Below are 21141 nucleotides of genomic sequence, written 5' to 3'. Positions count from 1 at the left end.
TACATCACTCATGTGTATGCATACTTGGCTTCTTGTGTAAGTATTACACATACTCACGAGTGCTGGTGTCAATGCAGGGTAGGTATCTCAGTGCAACCCACTATTGTCCAATTCACTGTCTTTTAGGATGTTTTGGCAATGTATGGTGGGGCAGAAACACATCAAGAGCAGTGACTGGGGGCAAGGGGCCAGTTTGCAATTGTTTTTATTCAATCTATATCCCATAATTTTCATGCCTTTTTCCCATGAACCTATGCAGCCCTCCTCACTGTCCACCATTTCTGACAGAAGCATGGCACTTGCACAGCTCTGCACTATTGTCACAAGCGTTGCAAGCACAGGACGCATGATCTTCAGATGTTTGCAGAGCCATAACATCCATGAATAAGCAGGGAACACAACAGTATCTTGGAGCACAGATTGCTCTGGGACATAGCAAGAACAAATTCAAGGTTGTTGCTGGTGTTCAAACTGGTAGAGCACCACTTCTGGAACCAAGAAATGAGCACTGACTGGTAGGATCACATCATAATGTAGGCGTAGGATGATGAGCAGCGGCTGCAGAACTTTCGGCTGCGCAAGGCCATATTCCTGAATCTGTGTGCCAAGCTTGCCTCAGCCCTCCAATATAGGGACATCAAAATGAGACCTGCACTGATGGTGGAGAAGAGAGTAGTGATTGCACGGTGGAAACCTGCAGTGTCAGATTGCTACTGGTAAGTGCAAAATTATTTTGGAGTTGGAAAATCCACTAAGGGGGCCACTGTCATGCAAGTGTGCAAGGCCACTAATCAACTCTTGCTATACAGTACTGTGACTCAGCAACGTGCAGGACATGCTGGAAGGATTTTCAGTAAAGGCATTTCTGAACTGTGGTGAAGCAAAGATAGCATACATATCCCTATTTTGGCACAAGCCCATCTTGCCACAGAGTACATCAACAGAAAGGGCTACTTTTCTATAGTTGTGCAAGCATTGGTGGATCACTAGGATCTCCTCACTGACATCAACTTTGGCTGGTCAAGGAATGTGCATGATGCTTGCATCTTTAAAAATATAGGACTGTTCAGAAAGCTACAAGCAGGGACTTTCTTTCCCAACTGGCAGATTACCACTGGTGATGTTGAAATACCAATAGCAATCCTGAGAGACCCAGCCTACCCCTTGACTCCCCTGGCTCATGAAGCCGTACACTGGCCACCCCAACAGCACCATGGAAAGATTTTGCTATTGGCTTAGCAGGTGCAGAAAGACAGTTGAATGTACTTTTGGAAGACTGAAGAGATATCTGTGTTGTTTACTCAAGACTGGATCTCAGTGAAAAAAAAAAAAAAGACATCCCAATGGTTATAGCTGCCTGCTGTGTTCTGCATAATCTCAGGGAAGCAAAGGGGGAAAAGTTTCCGCCAGAGTGGACTGGCAGTCTGCTGAGTTAGAACAGCCAAACACAAGGGCCATTAGAAGAGCTCAACACCAAACCATACAGCTCAGAGAGGCTTTGAAGACCATTTTAACAGTGAGCCACAGTACCGTGTGGTGTATTCTGCTCTACCTGGCCCTGCTGTTTTGGGGCCTGTTAGGAATTGTGTAATGTACATCTATGAATATAGCACTGTCAATGTCCTCTTAATTTTGTTGTGCTTGCTGTACATTTATGATTATATGCGGTTTGTCACTGATCCTATGAGTTGTGCCACACTGTACAGTAATAATTAAGTAGGTGCTTTCAGAATTGCTAGGCACTCTGAAGCATGTGTTGTGAACTAAAAGATTATTTTCCAAATAGAATGTTATTCAGTAGCAAAACCAGTGCAAAGAAAAATCTGTGCAATTTAAAAGCAAATACATTAAAAACTTAATAAATTAATGAAACAGAAAAACCAGCGGAAAGAACATTCCTGTCCATTAATCTACGTATACAGCAACCATGGATTTCACAGATCAGTTTGTGAGGCTGTGGTTGTCCTTAATGTCTGCTGGAGTGGAGTGGGAGGGATAGGGATAAAGCCCCTGATACCACATGGAATGTAGGGTGGGAGAGCATAGGGAGGTGCTGTTATGGAGTTTGCCATGGACTGCAAAGGGAGGAGAACCTGGGATTGTTGAAACTAAGCCCACAAGAGTCTGCAGCATCTCTGTTTGCTGTTGGAGAAGCTCCATTATGTCTTGGTGCATCTCCCTCTCCTTTTCCTGCTGGGACTCCTGGGCCTCTCTCTTCTCCGTTTTTATCTTCCCCAGGCTGTCTGTAATGTTCACCCTCCAGACCCTTTTCTCACGCAGCACTGGCTGCAGGATCTCATTGAACATGTCATCCCGAGTCCTCCTCTTTCTCCTCATCTAGCTCAGGCTTTTTTCCTCAGGTGCGGAAGGGGGAACCTCTCAGAGCCGCAATGGCAGCAGCTGCAGATAAAACACACAGAGGTACCACTGTCAATATAGTTACAACAGAAAGTGAAAGTTAAAATTCAGAACCCCCTTCTCTTACACACCTAAAATTTTAAACAAGACATGCTTATTGATACTTTTGCTTCGGAGTGCTTGTGCACGGTGCCACTCGACAGTCAGCCATGGTGAGTATGGCCCGCCAAGGGAAGGAAATGAGGGAATTGCTCAGTTGCATGAAACTATGAGTATAGAGCAATGGTACTAAATACTGGCACCACTGTCCACAGGAAGTGGTGATTTTAGCTGCTCTCTCACTCCTGATTTAACAAAGGCACAGAGAGCACAGCTGCTGATTATTGTCCTGAAGCCACCCAGGCCTGTCTGCTGCTAGCCTGTGTACTAGAAGGGTGCCTGCGGAAGTTATTGCTGAGTGGCATGGGAAAAGTCCTACCAGAAAGGAAGCAATAAGGCTGCCATCCCTAGAAACCTTCAGGAGAGGATTGCAGAGTACCTCCATGAAAGTTTCATCGAGATCTCTCATGAGAATTCAAGGGACATACCTGTGTACATAAACTGCTCCACATGCCCTCCCTTGCCTAATTCTACAAGAGAATGAAAAGCAGATAATAACAATAGCTGTCTTTGTTGTACTACTACCTCTTTTAGTACAAGTAAATTAATGAAAAGTCAGTAACTGTGCCCTGTTAAATTGGGAGCACCAGCAGTACGTCATTGTAATGGGAAATTCATTTACAAACTTACCCAAAGTTCCTTCCCCTGCATTGAGCTCACCAGTGCTCAACTGCTGGGACTGACTGGACTGCGGTGGAGTCTCAAAACAGGTCCTGGCTCCCTGGTCGCACGTCCCCCATCCTCCTCCTAGCTGTTCATGCCAGGGACCTGTGGCTTGGGGTCCTCAAAGGTATCCATGGTTATGTGCGGGATATCAGTAGGGTCTCTGACAATTATGGCATGCAGCTCTTTGTAAAAGCGGCAGGTCTGCAGGTTAGCACCAGAATGATTGTTGGCCTCTCGATATGGCTGACCAAATTCCTTCACTTTCACAAAGCACTGCTGCTGGCCCCTGTTGTACTCCTCCTCCGACATCCCCTGTGCAATCTGCTCATAGATGTTTACTTTTCTATGGCTGGTCCATAGCTGTGCTTACACAGCCTCTTCTCCCTACAGGCCCAGAGGATCCAATATCTCTTGTCTACTCCAAGCTGGAGTGTGTCTGGAGCATGTAGCCGCCATGGCCAGCTGCACAGTTGCACACAATGGAGAGCTGCTAGGTGTGCTCTCCAGTTGGACAATCAGGCAAAGCCATTTCAAAAATTTGCAGGGCTTTAAAACAGAGGGAGGGCCTTCCAGTCTCCATGACCCCTGGACAATGGCATTCACAATTGTGACCAAAGAGATTAGCGTCAGACACTGTGGAACAGCTGCTGGAGGACTGTTAGAATTCATATAAGTAACGCAGTGTTTACACTTGTGTTGCGTCGACCTCAGTACATCAACCATGGCTTAATGCTGCTCAGGGAGGTAGTGTTACTGCATTGCTGTTAACGGGGCACTTACATCAATAAGAGACAAATTTAGGTATAGGCATGCACATGCGGTTTACATCCGCCTAACTTTGTAGTGTAGACCAGGCCTGATTAACTCCTTATGCTGTCCTATGGTATATTTCTTAATCCCTTTAAAACATCACATTAATTCATTACTAATGAAAAGAGTATTAGCAAGCACATTATAGAGTACAGCAGGACTTAAATGTTTATTTTCATCCCTGCTACAGTTTTAATAGCCTCCATGTAATTCCCAGCCTGTGATTCTCCAGTTTATGAATAATCAATCTTCTGGTTACATTACTATGCAGTGGCATTTCTGGGAGTTGATGTAATTCCTGTAATCTGCAAGCTGTTTCAAGTACATATGGGAAGGCCATCTGTGCATCTCAACAAAATTGCGCTCTTCCACTAAAAGTAAATAAATAGTATTAATGTTAAACATGTGTATACACACACACACACACACGAATTACAAACTGAAAAACTAAAAATTGGTTTAAACAACATTAAGGACACACAAACCCATAATAGAAGGGGGCGGTAAAGTTAAGGCTGAAACTCTGTTCATTGTGCCTACGTTTTTTTGCAGCACATAAACTGTAAAAATCAACTGCCTGAATACCCTTATTGTTGTGCTAGGCATAAATAAGTTCATTTAAAATTAACTAACGTAGTATTCAGAAAAGATACCAAAATGACAGTCCTGGAGACAAATCCTCTATCCACAAAAGAGATACAACATGGGTAGCAACAGTGCGGGATGCTTTCTTATGCAACCACAACAAACAAGGAGTAGTTCCTTCTCCACACCTGACTTCCTATACTGAGAATGACAACGAAGGGGATGTGGATACATCTCTAATAACTGAATTTAAAACTAAACTTGATCTTAGCCAAACCAAAAGCCTTCTGATAGTGACAAAAGGGTAAAATAAGCCCTAATGCTGAATTTCCTTTTTGTTGTGGGTTTAGCTTAATTTTTTTGTTTTTTGATTTTGTTACTGATCTTCCTAAAAAATAACTTTTTTTGAAACACAATTTTAGGTCATCATAATTAGGCAAGATACATCCTTCTTCCTAACTCTGTGTCCCAGCATTTCCTGAATCAGATTGCAGCAGAGGATGTCCACAGCCAATTTTCTTGGGCTAGGGACAGGCAGAATACAGATGTCAGCAGAGTACAATAGGGCCATATTGTGAGAGGTGCAGAGCTAATACAACTCCCATTAATCCGTCAGGTGGTTTCTACATTTCTTTTAAAGCAAACTGGGTGGGTGCACCTCACAAGGTTTGGCTTTTTTAAAAAAATGAACTATATAATTTACCTCTTCCACCTCTATTTCCTAAACCAATTTGACTGACTACTTTGTCACTTGGGTTTACTTACATGAATGAAGTGCCATTTAATCATTTGGTTTCATAATATGCTATATCAGCTATTGGACAGCATTATAGAGATCCTAAATTTTTTTTTAAACGTTATGCTTATTATGTGGTGTTTAAATAGCACATCCTTGGAAGCAACTTGCAATCTTGATTCAATGTATAAAATAAATAGACTTAAGTAAGACTTCAGAGAGATGTACTTATCTCCTCACATGCTCAGAAGCAGCATTACTTTGCATTTATTCTTCAGTCCAAATATAATGGAAAAGGTGGGTTTTTTAATTTTTAAAAGATAGGAATTGGTAAACTACCTGAAAGATCTTGAAATTCAGGCTTTTGACTGAAGATGAGGTAGTTAGTGGCAATAAAATGAAGGAGCCAGGTTGAAAGGCAGTCAGAGTTGTGAAACTGCAAGGAAAAAAGGAAAGTGAAACAGAATACAAATATTGTTCATGATTAAGACAGATAAAAGATAGCAGAAGGAAAAAAGCAAAAGTCATAATTTAAGATTTCCAGTGTCAAAGTAACAGCATAGTAAATGAAGAGCGGTATCCATGGCAAAAATAAATGAGGGAAAATATAGCACAACAAACTGGTAACGACATACAAATTCTGAGAACGTGTTTGAAACAGCAGAAAACTGGCAGCAAACAGGTAGCTGCCAGACACCATGACAGTCTCACAAAGCAGATTAGGACTGAGAAAATTCAGGGCCAGTTAAAAATCAATTTCAAATTTGTTGTTGAGAGTATGTATCTTTTCTAAAAATGTTTTGGTTAATATAACAGTGGCTAAACTAAACTAAATTTAGCTATCTAATAAAGTACAACTAATTGCTGTTTAATACCACAGCAAGATCTCCTAAATCCTCTTCTCCCTTGTCTTTTTGCATACATTTTTTTTTTTTTTTTTTGCAAGAGTTTATTGTGGGTAAGCTAATTCTGCCTTCTTTTTTTTTTTTTTTTTTTTTTTTTTTTTAAATGAAACACTGTTTCTTTAAGAGGCTGCACTTCCTATCCCTGAGCAGTAAAAATGATTTTATCTGTCTTGTCTTTACTCTCCTTTTCTGTTCCCCCAATCGGTCTTTATTTTTGTCTCTCCTCTTTCCTGTCCTGTTTCTCAGCTCGCCTATCTTCTCTTACCACTTGGTTTCTTATTCATCATTTTCAAATGCACACTCTGTTCTACCCAGTCCTTCTGTGCATTTGAGACGTGGTGCACAGTTGGAGACAGCTCTTCCAGCACTAAAGAAGGAACCACTTCATATAGACTCACTGCAGTGCTTCTACGATAGAATTTGCACAGTTTAGCTGAATTACTACTATGTGGCTCACAGGCAGGACATGTCACAAATGCATAGACACGCTGCAAGTAAGAAAGTTCTCATGGTACAAAGGCGGGGGAAACTGTGCTCTTGGCAGGTTGTACTCTGGCTATCCTTGTGCTACCACTAATCCCTAAGAACAGATATACCAATAAATATCCAACCCTGAAAAGTGAAATATCAACAAAAAAAATTTTTTAAAGAAATTCCATCACTCATACATTACATGTTCATGTATGAGCAATACATACCTTGGCTTTTCTGAGCAAGCTGACAACGCTAAGACTTGTAGATGCTAATTCCCTACTAGGCATACTCTGCAGCTGTGTGATGATATAAAGCTCACAGATATGCTGGAGTCTGGATACCTGGTACATCTCAGCACAAATCAAGAGAGACATGGCTTGCAAAATACTGGCTGGTAAAAAAACCAAACATGACTTATGGTTAGTGCAATCTCATTGGCAGGCTGATCAAAACCATTTTTACAGTAATCACTTAAATTTGCTTGGAATAGACACAAAATCAAAGTGCTTCTGATTATCTTATGTTCCTGCACTGTATTTCACAATTTTTGACAGGTGAACTCTATTTTAGCAGAAAAGTATTTAATTTCAAAAAGCGTGACCACTATTTTATCTTCCAAAAAAAATGAGCTAATGCAATGTAGTTTCTAAACTTTCCTATGTTGTAGATTGTGGGTCAAATATTGCTGCTGAAGTGAAGTGAACAGTCTTCAGTGAATTTAGGATTTGACCTTCCAATTTATATCATTTTGCTGTGTGGAGAAAAAATTGTTTTTATACAATTATGCAAAGTTTCATGAAAAAGCCAGACATAACACAGCAAGGTCTTTCTCCCCCCCCCCCCCCCCCCAAACAGTAAATTACAATAGTAACATTTAAGCAGGTAGTGTTGGACACAGAGATGAAAAAGAAAAAATAGAACATTATTTAAAAAAAAAAAATTCATTCATGTCCTCTAGTGGGAGTCACTTGAAATATTTAAGTATTACAATGTAAAATTCCAATATTTCTTATGATAGCTTATAAAACCAAGATTACTTTAACCAAAATCTGTTTTAGGGATTTATTCCAGTTCAGTGTAGTCATCCGGTTTTGTTATAACTGCATTACTAGATTAAACAGATTAGATAGATTTAAGCTTTAAAAAAAAATGAAACTTGACAAAGAGAAACAACTTTGTACTAACCTGGAGCTCTGACTAAACAGTATTTAAACTGTATTTCTTTTTTCATCTAGAAAATGGCCTCAAGACATTGGAATGGCATTGAAATTACTTAAGATTTAATTTTCAATGTGTTACTTAAGTAGAAGATGAATAAAACAATTTGTAAATTCTATTATAAATATACTTCATTGTAATGATACACTAATGCATCATATTTTGATAACTTACAAAAAAAATAAAGTTTTCCTTTTTAAGGGAGAGAGAACTTCATTCTCATGTTGTACCACAGAAAGCTACACCTAAGACAAAAAGTTTCTAAGAAATATCTTCAGCCAATAGAAATCCTTAACCAGAAATACATCGACCAATATGAATACTTTTACTAGTGAATTTAAAGTATCTGGTAATGCAAAACTCTTCCCAATGTACTTTGTTTACAACATTGCCATTTAGACACAAAATGCAAAAGGATGAAGGTGTTAGGGATACGACTAGAAACTTTTCACTTAATTTTTTTATATTGGGATTACACCTGGATATTAATTTACAGAGAAGTGTAAAACTTCAATCCTTCATTCAGTATAAAGAAGAACAGGAGTACTTGTGGCACCTTAGAGACTAACAAATTTATTAGAGCATAAGCTTTCGTGGACTACAGCCCACTTCTTCGGATGCATATAGAATGGAACATATATTGAGGAGATATATATACACACACATACAGAGAGCATAAACAGGTGGGAGTTGTCTTACCAACTCTGAGAGGCCAATTAATTAAGAGAAAAAAAAAAAAAAACTTTTGAAGTGATAATCAAGCTAGCCCAGTACAGACAGTTTGATAATAAGTGTGAGAATACTTACATTGGCCAAACCGGACAGTCTCTACGCAAAAGAATTAATGGACACAAATCTGACATCAGGAATCAAAATACTCAAAAACCAGTGGGAGAACACTTTAACCTGTCTGGTCATTCAGTGACAGACCTGCGGGTGGCTATATTACAACAGAAAAACTTCAAAAACAGACTCCAAAGAGAGACTGCTGAGCTAGAATTGATATGCAAACTAGACACAATCAACTCCGGTTTGAATAAGGACTGGGAATGGCTGAGCCATTACAAACATTGACTATCTCCCCTTGTAAGTATTCTCACACTTATTATCAAACTGTCTGTACTGGGCTAGCTTGATTATCACTTCAAACGTTTTTTTTTTTTTCTCTTAATTAATTGGCCTCTCAGAGTTGGTAAGACAACTCCCACCTGTTTATGCTCTCTGTATGTGTGTATATATATCTCCTCAATATATGTTCCATTCTATATGCATCCGAAGAAGTGGGCTGTAGTCCACGAAAGCTTATGCTCTAATAAATTTGTTAGTCTCTAAGGTGCCACAAGTACTCCTGTTCTTCTTTTTGCGGATACAGACTAACACGGCTGTTACTCTGCAACCTTCATTCAGTATGTTGCAGAAGCAGGGAAATGAAGTCACTGGTGTATCTCCTCCCCCTTACTTCCCCCTTTCACCCCCGTAACCCCCACAAAATCTGGGGGCAAAAATATGCCTGAAGTATGCAAGGAGTTAAAGGATATAAGGATATTTTTACATTTGCTTACCTGGACAACAGGAATCAGTATACAGATACTCTAGAAAGGAGAGGAAAGTATCTTTGGAAACCCCATAAACTGGAACCAGAAAACTATTTGCTTCTATATAACTTCCATTAAACATAGCTGCCATTACTTCACAGCGAGCCACTAGAACTGCTCTGTGGGCTGGTACAGTAGCACCTGTCAGATTTAAAACAATTTTTTATTGTTATTGTTATAGACACATTTATTACTGCAGCCTGCTCTCTACACCAGTTTTGCAAGTTAGAGAAGTACTTATCACTTCAGGGCAGATCCTCAGCTGGTATAAACTGACATCACTCCACTGAAGTCAATGGAGATATGACAATTTACACCAGCTGAGGATTTGGACCATTGTGTCTTCTGTATGCAAATAAAAGGCATGTGTAAGAATTTGCAATATACCCAAGTAGTTCCATTGATTTCAGGAGCATCACTGACATGACTAAAGCTTTGCGAGATCACATTCAAACACACGAAGGCAAATCATCCATGGTGGAATGCCATTGTACTAGGTGCTGTATAGTCCTTTCTTTGAAAAGCTTATAATCAAGGCCCTGATCCTGCAATTTTTTTTGAGTCTAGGTAGATTGCTGCACCTGTGCAGCACTGTACTAAAGGGAATAGGCTCCACACAAGTGCAGCAATTCACCCATATGCAAGAAGTTACAGGATCAGGGCCTACCAAGACGGATAATGTCTGAAGGGTGGGAAGGAGTCATATAGTCAATATATAGAATTTTCATGTAAGTATATATATTAGCATTTAACTGATCTGTTTATTATGACAACATCCAACCATCTTCATTTCCCTCTGAACCTAACCATCACTAATTGGCTGATTTCTTATAGGCATCAGTAAATGGTGTTTGCTTTTTGTTCTGTTACTATTAATCTTTGCTTATATTTTCAGATTATCTAATTAGCACACATTAAATACACTGATACACCTGTAGCATATATTTTATAGCTATATATGCATATATGTAAGAGGTGCACATTAAATAAAAGACATACTACATAAGATTATATACAAATATTTGCATACATACACGCATTCAGTATTTAGGGGATTAAATAACCTTCTGTATTTTTTCAACTGGGAGCCACTGTATTTGTATAATGTTTCAATAACACTTACTGAAATACCAATAGTTTTATAGTCTAGGGGTCCAAATCCTGCAAACTCAATGGAACTGCTCACATACTTAATGTTAAGCACATACGTTTGAAGGATCATGACCAAAGTCCTGTCACAATATATAAAAATGTCTTAATTGTACAATTCGAAAAGTTAAACTGTGCTACTTAAAAAATCAAATCAATTACTACAACTGTGATTGGAAAATTAGAATAAAACTTACTCTTTGAGAAAATAGTACGTAGCCTTTTTTTAATCCTTTAGTCACCATTTTGGTAATGGATGGCATGCTCCTTTGTAAATGTCAATTTATTCATCAGTGATATTTTCTTTGAAATATGTAGTGGGTGCTACTGTTTCATCAGCTTCCCACAAGGAATATCCCAAGAGTGGAACTTAGAACTGAACTGTTGTGTTGCCAAGTTTTGCATTAGTGCTTCGTTTTCATTATCAAAAGTTCTTTTGTTTTTATTGCATACTGAAAGGGACATCTAGAAAAAAATCCCCTTTTCTCCATGCACCCATTTTTGAGGGATTAAATCTTCATATTTGACCCTGGGTGTTTCAAGTTGAAAACAAAATAATTCAACAATTGTCTAGTGTTTGGGGAGAGGTTTTTTTGCATATGGGGTAGGAGTGGACAAGTCAGGAAAACTGTTAGTGTTCAGATAAGTATCTTGTCTGATACTGATTTGCAACAGCACACCCCAAATGTGTCATCATTTTTTCCATTCAACTGTTCTTTTAGTGGATAAGTGCATTTAGTTCTTATGAAAGTTATCTAGAGTCTGCCATTACTTTTGTGGTGAGAACACACATTCTTCAGAGGCAGTGAGAAAACAGATCCAGTGATTTGGTCCCTTTTTGGGCTTCTGACAAGGAATACTTACAAATCTTCATAAACAAACAATCAATCCTGCTCAGTTAACAGTTAATAACCTTTCAAATTATCTATTCAGTTATCTTAAAAAACTTGTATTGTATTTAATCATAGATGGGCAAACTTTCTGGGCTGCTCCAGTAGCATGAAGGGACTAAAAACTGGCTGCATTCCCACAAGTCACGATTCCCTCAGCAGGCAGAGAGGCTGCACAAAGCAGAAAGCTGGTGATAGAGGAGCTAGCCCAGGGCGGGCAAACTTTTTGGCCTGAGGGACGCATCCAGTTTCCAAAATTGTATGGAGGGCTGGTTAGGGGAGGCTGTGCCTCCCCAAACAGCCAGGCATGGCCTGGACCCTGCCCCCTATCTGGTCCCCCCAGCTTCTCGCCCCCTGACAGCCCCTCCTCCCCCCAGGACTCCTGCCCCATCCAACCCCCCTCTTCCCTGACAGCCCCCAGGTCCCCTGCTGCCCCATCCAACCCCCCCCTCCTTCCTGACTGCCCCTCCGGAACCCCTGCCCCATCCAACCACCCCTTCTCCCTGTCCCCTGCCCACCCCCAGAACCCTTGCCCCTGACTGCCCCCAGCCACCCCATCCAACCCCCTCTCTCCTTCTGACTGCCCCACCTGTGACCCCTGCCCCCATTTAACCCCCCTGTTCCCCACCCTCTGACCGCCTCAACCCCTATCCACACCCCCCGCCCCGACCACCACCCCCAACTCCCCTGCCCTCTATCCAACCCCCCCTGCTCCCTGCCCCCTTACCGCGCTGCCTAGAGCACCGGTGGCTGGCGGTGCTACAGCTGCGCCGCCCAGAGCAGCAGGGCAGGCAGCTGTGCCGCCCGGCTGGAGCCAGCCACGCCACCACTCAGCAAAGAACACCAAGTCGCCATGGCTCTGCAGCTGCGCTGCCCCAGGAGCTCACAGCCCCGTCGCCCAGAGCATTGCACCGGTGGCGGGGCGAACTGAGGGAGGGGGAACAGCAGGGGAGGGGCTGGGGGCAAGTCTCCCGGGGCAGGAGCTCCGGGGCTGGGCAGGAGGGTCCCACGGGCCAGATGTGGCCCGCAGACCGTAGTTTGCCCACCTCTGAGCTAGCCTGTACTCTTCCCAGTCATTTCAATAACAATCAAGAAATTTAAAATATTTAATGTTTATTAAATCTTCACCTACAATACATACAGCAACATAATACAAACAGCACACTGCTCACTATAAAGCAAAACCTTAATCCCAACTTCAGCAACATCACTATACATATCTGAATTAAAGAAGTGTATGATGTATTATTTTCCATTAAAAAGTATGAGGGGTGTTATTTTCCAGGGTGAGTTCAAGTTTTGTGTCCTAATGCAGTTGTGGGGAATGTGGTGTGTGTATAGTGTTACTGTACCTGTTGGTGGTGTATGGGACTTAATCATAGTGGGGCAAAGTCTGTGAAAAGTAGCGAATGCAACGTGTCTGGATTGGCAAATGTTAAAATGGATACTTGAATGGGGCATTACCTTATTTTAAAGAATTTGGATGGGCTGTTTTTTTTTTAAATAAGCTAATAACTGGCTTTCAGAAAAGTTTTTTTTCCTGTGGAAATTTATTGGAAAATTATATGGTGATCATGGATCCTATGCACACCTACCACAACATATGGTGTACCTTGTCTGTGCACTAAATGCCCCAAAAGCAACTATGTGGGTGAAACCAGACAATCACTATACTCTCAAACGAACTCACACAGAAAAATTATAAAAGACAAACACCGTTTCGCATCATATCACTTCTCACAAAACGATCACTCCATATATGACCTCTCAGGCCTCATCCTCAAAGGAAACCTGCACAACACCTTCAAAAGACAAGCTTTGGAGCTTAAATTCATAACTTGGCTACACTCTAAAAAACATGGCTTTAAAAAAAAAAAGACACTGGATTTATGGTTTATTACAACTATCTGTAATATGCTACTTCCTCTTTTTTGTCCTATGACTGTACGGGTGTTAATGGGCCACTTCCCCTTGAATGGTCCCTGTGACAGGGTGCTGACCAGGAATTGCTGAGCCAGCCCTCTGTCACTCCAGCTCCAATTAAGGTAGGTGAATTGGAGCTGACTCAAGGTACCTGAGCCTGATTGGCAGAGTCAGAACAGCTGCCAGGCTGATTAGCCTGGGGCTATATACAGGTTCAGAGGGAGGAAGGGGGGGAAAGCCAGAGTGTGGAAGAAGAGGGGTAGCTATTCCCTCCTGGCTGCAAGAAAGAAAAGCCCCTAAGGCTGGAACCCCAGCGATATGTGGTAAGAGGTGGTGGGTTTGCACTGTGTAAATAAAGTGCACCAGTGACTGCTGAGCCAGAAGGTCTCTGAGGGTACATCTACACTACAGGGGGGAGTCGATTTAAAATACGCAAATTCAGCTACGTGAATAGCGTAGCTGAATTCGACGTATCGCAGCCGACTTACCCCGCTGTGAGGATGGCGGCAAAATCGACTTCTGCGGCTTTCTGTCGACGGCGCTTACTCCCACCTCCGCTGGTGGAGTAAGAGCGCCGATTCGGATTGATTGTCGCGTCCCAACGGGACGCGATAAATCAATCCCCGAGAGGTCGATTTCTACCCGCCGATTCAGGCGGGTAGTGTAGACCTAGCCTGAGTAATTTTTGGAGCAGTGGCAGAACCCAGGGGGGCCCTGCTACGCCCTGTTACAGTCCCTTATATTATGTGCTAACTATTTATGCTAACCAATCTTTTGGACTGATTTCTGTTGGTGAGAGACACAAGCTTACACAGAGCTCTTCTTCACGTCTGGGAAACGTACTCAGAGCGTCAGAGCTAAATACTAGATGTATCACTGTAGCATTTTAAATATAGACAAGCCTTGAGTACCTTTCCCAGAGCTGAAGAAGAGCTTGAAAGCTTGCCTCTTTCACCAACAGGAGTTGTTGGTTCAACAAAAGATATTACCTCACCCACCTTGTCTCACTAATATCCTGGAACCAACATGGCTACAACAACACTGCAAACTAAAAATCAAGAAGGCGTTTTCCTTTCACAATCTCCTTCTGGAAAGGACATCAGAAGATATTACTCAGTCTCTAAAATATTTAAGATTAAGATAGGGGGGAAAACACAAGGAAAAACTGAAACACTATACCTTGTATTTGGAAGATGACATCAGCCAACACATGTGTGTTAAAGAAAAGTCTGAGAGAAGTATCACATAACTGCAAGGGTCTTGCTGTCTGATGAGATCTGCAATTCTTTGAACTATTCACCTGCAAGAGAGAGATACTGACATGTATAATTGCCTACGAGTGGTACATAGGTGTTGCATATGGTTTCTATCATGATATTAAATGATTCTCATCTTTCCTCCTAATTCCTTTTTCCATCACTGACAACTCCACTACCCTCCCCATCTCTCAATTTTTTTAATCTTGAAGATCCCTGGCACCATTTTTGTCCTCCGCTCATATGCAAAAATATTGACAAAACCTATGTCTTCTGCTGTAACATTTCTAAAATCTGCGCCTCTCTCTCTCTCTCTCTCTCTACAACCCCCATTATCACAGCCTGTTTCATACCACTATTCTCTCTCATTTGGACCACTGTAAACTCTTCCCCTCCGGTCTTTCCATCTCTCACCTTTTCAACATAAAAGAGCTATAAAAATCTTTTTGCCATGTCAGTCATATCTTTACCCTTCTCAAGTCCCTTCACTAGTTCCTTGTCTCTTCCTTTGAAAAGCTGTAATTGCTCATCCCCATTGTTAAAGCTCCCGTTTCTGAATCTCATGTCAGCTTGTGATCAAACCATTCCTCACGTCATTATTCCCTTTGTCTCCTGCTCCCACTTACACCTTTGTGGTTTTTTCCCCCAATACACTACAGCCTACATCTGCAACGACGACACCTCTCTCCTGAAAACCAAGGGCTTTTCTACACTGACAGCATTGCAGCAGCACAACTGCAGCTGCGCTGCTGTAGCATTTAGTGAAGACACTACCTACACTGACAGGAGAGCTTCTCCCTTGGGCATACTTACTCCATCTCCCTGACAGGCAGTAGCTATGCTAATGGGAGAAACTCTATCGATATAGCATTTTCTACACTGGGAGTTAGGTCAGATAACTGCGTCGCTCAGGGGTGTGGATTTTCCACACCTGAGTGACACAGTTATGCTGACCTAAGTTGGTAGAGTAAACCAAACCCAAGTGCCCTCACTTTCTCCCTTCAAATCCCTCCTCAAAAGCTAATTCTTTCACTTTGATTTCAATTATTGATTTTCAAATAATTTTTATGAATTTAGAAACTTTAAAGTAAAGCTAAAAATTCATAACTAAAGTTCTATATAAGAAATTAAGAAGGGAAACCAAATTAAAAATAATAGTAATTAAAATCATTGCTGATTTTGCTGAATGAAGTTTAATTAAACAGGGCTCAACTGATATTTAAAATATGATTTAATTTATGTAATATTTTTTAATTTTACAAGAAAACCCCTGACTATATATCCAGAGCAGCTAGAGAGGCCGGAGGGAGTACCACTTGAAAAGATTCTCTTTTCAACAGGAGTCTTCTCTCTCTTTCCATGCCCCTTCCACCTGCCCATCAGGGAAGCAAGAGAAGTAAAAGCTCCATTTAAGACAGGGGTGTCCAAACTACGGCCCGCAGGCCGGATCCGTCCTGCCAGCCATTGCAATCCCGCCCTCAAGGTCCCGCTGGGGAGGAGGGGTCTGGGGCTTGCTCTGCTCTGGCGTTCCAGCCAGGGAGCAGGGTCAGGGACCACTCCACGTGCTCCTGGAAGCAGTAGCATGGTCTCGTTCCAGCTCCTACGTGTAGGGGCAGCCGGAGGGCTCCGCTCTGCATGCTGCCCCCGCAGCTCCCGTTGGCCAGAAGCTATAGCCAATGGGAGCTGCAGGGGCAGCACCTGCGGACAGGGCAGTGCGCAGAGCCACCTGGCCATGGCTCCACATAGAAGCCAGAGGGGGGACATGGCTGCTGCTTCCAGGAGCAGCTTGAGATAAGTGCTGCCCGGAGCTTTTACCCAAGCCACACACACACACCCCACGTCCCAGCCCCTTGCCCCAGCCCTGAACCCCCTCCGAACTCCTCAATCCCAGCCCGGAGCATCCTCCTACACCGCAAACTCATCCCCAGCCCCACCCTAGAGCCCATCCCACCCCAGTTGGAGCCCGCACCCCCCCACACGTCACTTCCCTGCCCAAGCCCAGAGATCCTTCCTGCACCCTGAACTCATTTCTGCCTTCACCCCAGAACCCGCACCCCCAACCAGAGCCCTCACCCCCTCCTGCCCCCAACCCCAATTTTGTGAGCATTCATGGCCCGCCATACAATTTCTATTCCCAGATGTGGCCCTCAGGCCAAAAAGTTTGCCCACCCGATCTATTTTATATATTTTAAAACAGCTGATAGAATACAAGATTCTGTAAGCCACAATACTTGTAGAACAAGGATCATTACAAAAAGTTATTTTTTAATGAGTCCAGCTATTCTACACAAAAAGTGATTACAAAAGAAAATAATGGCAATTGACCTTTCCTGGAGTTTTCAGGATACATTTAACTTTCTCAAGCACAAGCTCAACTTCTCCTGGGTCTTTCAACTTCTTTTTTATATCTTCTTCCAACAATTCCCATTGGAAAGCACCTATGACAAAACCAAACACCACCCGTAAGGCATGGAATAGTTTTCTGGTCAATATCATTAGGTATAAATTAATGTGCATGGGACTTCACGGACAGATAAAAGAATGTCCATGCCCAACAGTTCAGTTTTATAGAAAAACTTTCACAGCACTTTTGTTGGTTAGATATTTTCAGCAAGTTTGTGTCCTAGAACGCACAAATTATAATTCTGCAATGGTGAAACCTACGCATTGATGTAATGTTAACTTTATCAGGATTTTTCAAGATCAGGCCCCCATATCTTAATTTAGATTCTCAAAGAAGTCTAGGCAATTTAGATATGTACATGTCATGGAAAAAAGTCCAAATCCCCTGGACTGCTTCAAAAATCTCAAGATAAATTTAACTCAAAGTCCTGTATAAACTTTGTATGCGCCGTTTCAGAAAAAATGCTGTTTGAGCATGTAGAATTAGGCACTTAACTATGTTAGTTTCTCCTAATATATCAGTTACTTGACATTTTGAATGATGCCTACATTGCTGAAGCTTAAAGGATCAGCCGCTTAAAGAAATTTACACTCAAGGCAAAACAGGGAAGGGAGAGGACATTTCTACCAAAATCAGTTTATTTATATTTTCGTTTTCAGTGTTTTCCCTGTTATTTTTTCTAGTCCCAAGGTTCTCAAACTATTGTCCCTGGGCCATGAGCAGCCTGCAAATTGCTGGCAGATAACATAGTGTTGACTCCTTCCTATTACTTTAAAAGGACTAGAAACTACATTAAGTATTTTCCTAATATTACTTTTCCATGTAACCAATTGCTGTAGTTTCCACAGAGATGCCGCTGAATTGGAGAGGAGGTAGTCTGCACAAATGTGAATGGGAAATAACTTTTCTATTAAAATCTGTTTTATGGAAAATTTTGAAAACCCCACCCAATCTATTTAGGGTTTTATATCTTGCTCACCTCCCTAGTATGTATGCTCCCAACAGTATAAGTTTGTTCTTTGGCATATGGCTCTCTCTTCCTTAATATTCTAGGATACTGAGAAGAAATTAGATTTTATTTTTATAACACTTCCTAAAATAAAAGTTATCTATTGTGAAGATATTTGTGCTTCAAGATCTTCCTTTCCAAACCAACTTCTTCTCCTTCGGATTCTGGATTGAATTTATATTTGATATCTCAATGAATTGCTAAGGAAACTACAGCAACATCTTAAATATTAATCAAAAGTTTCCTGCAAGATCAAGTAGAAGAAGCTAGACTCAGAGGAAGAAAGCCACTATTGAAACACACAAAGTATCAAAAAATTCAAGTTAAAAAAAAAAACAAGTGAAATCTTCCCTAGTGAAAGCCTATTCTGAAAGAGAAAAAAGATCAAATATCCACAACTTCCTCAGGTCTTGATAATTCTTACATAGGTTTCAGTTGTTCAGTAGCTGCTCTCCTAGAAATTTATAGTACTTGCTGATATGAGAGAAAAATTCCACCTCTCCAAAGACTGCCGAAATGCAAGATTAAGCATTTCATGGATATTTTGTTTTTAAGAGGTGAAGTCTAGGACTCCATCCAGCCCAGTCACCATAAAGGACAACTGGACCCTTAGAAAAGATACTGAAAAAAACTTGCTGAATATGGGAGTCCATTAGCATCTGACTGAGAGCTGTTGCTTTGTAACATAGATGCTCCCAGCTGTCATCTGAAGAAAAAGTTTAAACATGTCGTTACAGTCCAAAAAGTGACTACATAAAAATGGTGCCATCTAACATCTTCAAAAAAATCTGCTCCCTGTGGGTCTTCTGGCTCATAGTGATATGTTAGGCTCTCCACAGATGACAGCTCTATTTTGGAGAAAGCAAGTAAAATATCCTGGACTTCAAAGATATGGAACTAGAAAGAACAGTATTACTCTGTCTGTTCTGCTTCTTTCGTGGATCTGGAAGAAATAAGCCTATTTATGAATAAACTGAAGAATGAAAAATGCATAAATGAATATACAGGAGAAAAACTTAAAACTAATTGAAATCTTTACTATTACTAAGAAAAATAGGTATAAACAGAAAACACTAACTTCCAAAAAGATAGGTGTTCCCAGTGCTAATCATCCCTGCTACAGGAAAGAAACCTTTCAAGATTCTAATGGAGCAAAAAAAGCCTTTCTGGTTGATCTGCTTTATGACTTACAATTTTAGCTGTCTCCAAAGAGATAAACCATTCTATAGTGGAAGACTGGCTGACAGGATACCAGAAAAGGAACTGTGTTGCTAAAGGCCTTAGATGCTGTGGTTTTCTGGTGTATGGGCATTATTTCCATAGGCAAAGAAACTTATTTTACTAAAATCTGAACCCAAAAACACACAAGGGTACACTAAACAAAAGGTATTTACTGAGCAATTGTATTTAGGGTATTTGGTAACCAGATGAACAGAATAGCATTACCTGATAATTTGATGTATGGTTTTTATACTGAGCATCTATGACTATGAAGACTTTTAAAGTGGCAAATTCTGTGAAGATTCATGTTTTCTTCATTTTTTTTGGTACTTTTTATCATTAAGAGAGGAAGGATGGACCAACGGTTGGAGTGCTGGCCTAGGACATAGGAGATCTGGGTTCAATTCCATGCTCCACTATGTAATTCCTGTGTGACCTTGGGCAAGTCACTTGGCCTCTGTGCCTCAGTTCCCCATTTGTCAAGTCGTTGAGGAGATGGTGCTGCCAGAATAAAAAGTGCCTATGGAAACATGATGCCCCTATGACCAAGTCAGTCAGAGGATGGACACACACACACCTTTGAAAATTTCAAGATGCTCATTCTTAAGACACTATATCCCCAGAAAGTGTATCTGAATTACAGGTACATGATTTTTAAAGACAATTATCCAATTGAGGGAGTATGTATATTTTCAAAAAAGACTAAACTGCAATTACTAAAATTTTTGGTAGTAAATGTGAAAAACAAACTTTTTAAAAGTTATCTATAGGACTTCCATCTGAACATTACCAAATGGTTATAAGGCTAGTAAGGAGAAAGTCTTTCAGAATATTCCAGCATTTAAAAAAAACCTCTCCCCTCTTTCGGAGACCTTTATTCTATTCACTACTGCCCTTAACGGGGGTAGGATCCAGCCCTAACTGCACAGTAAATATCTATTTTGCAATAATGTATACTTAAATTATAAGTAAATAGCAAATCATATGGTATCATTTGAAAAAAAACAAGGTAAACAACATGCTTTAATATTTTGTCTGAATAAACTTCAAACATCAATGCTTTGTTTAAGTGACCATTCGGGTTGGGGGACTCAACTATAGATGAGAGGTACGAAGTCTGAAGGGGTAAGGGAGATGAAAAGGTGGCATAAGGCTCATATTCACATCCTTGTGTTGCTGGGGCTCACATTATGCAGGCCAGTCCCCAGGCATAAGTTAGAGCAGACCTCAGTGTGCTTTAACATTCACCCACGGTAGTCAAACCCAAGGGGTTGAAACAGCAGCTAGGAATTGATGCAGTATAGAATACCCTGATCTCATCCCCGTCCACCAGTCATGCCACCTACACCAGCAGTGACAGGAGAGAGGAAAGGCTATTTCAACTTTATGAACAGAATCCATTGATAGTGGGGCAGAAAGCATCTTCACTGTATCTCAAAAACTAGACTTCTATTCTTCCTGACTCAATATTTTCCTTAAAAATCCTCTAAATGGGAAGACCCAAGTTTGATATGTGCCAAATTCTGCGCTGACTTACACCATTTGCGATCTCAATGAGATCACAAGCTACAACTTAGGGAAGAATTTGATCCATAAAAGTATAAATTGCTTGTGTGTTCTGGCTAATATGCATGAAGATAAAATTAAGACAGAACACGAGCATCGGCCAGTAAACTGTATTTGCAAGCCAAAGCACAAAGGATTACTGCACTAGTCTTTCTTCTCTGAAGATCTAAATTTAAACCCTGATTTATGACAGAAATTAAACTAATCAGTCACTATT

The 21141-nt window shown here is 41.0% G+C and overlaps 1 protein-coding gene across 6 annotated transcripts in view; it reads right to left on the bottom strand.

The window, feature by feature from the left end:
* Positions 1-218: 218 nt before the first annotated feature.
* The window catches only part of RHOBTB3 (Rho related BTB domain containing 3), a 101816-nt gene continuing 80893 nt past the window's right edge, over positions 219-21141 (bottom strand). For 5 of the 6 annotated variants that reach the window (XM_034773827.1, XM_034773825.1, XM_034773830.1 and 2 more), the window contains 7 exons: positions 17050-17162; positions 14648-14768; positions 9474-9647; positions 6918-7084; positions 5654-5750; positions 3148-4364; positions 219-2400 (listed from right to left, as the gene is read on the bottom strand). In XM_034773827.1, coding sequence (XP_034629718.1) covers positions 4249-4364; positions 5654-5750; positions 6918-7084; positions 9474-9647; positions 14648-14768; positions 17050-17162 — 788 coding nt within the window. In that variant the 3' untranslated portion in view covers positions 219-2400; positions 3148-4248. The remainder of the gene's footprint in view (positions 2401-3147; positions 4365-5653; positions 5751-6917; positions 7085-9473; positions 9648-14647; positions 14769-17049; positions 17163-21141) is intronic. The other variant, XM_034773829.1, reaches the window with a different exon arrangement.

This window comes from Trachemys scripta, chromosome 6 (assembly GCF_013100865.1).
Source record: "Trachemys scripta elegans isolate TJP31775 chromosome 6, CAS_Tse_1.0, whole genome shotgun sequence".
In the NCBI taxonomy this organism is placed as follows: domain Eukaryota; kingdom Metazoa; phylum Chordata; order Testudines; family Emydidae; genus Trachemys; species Trachemys scripta.
Note: the sequence above shows the minus strand (reverse complement) of the source record. Positions and strands in the feature narration are given on the sequence as shown.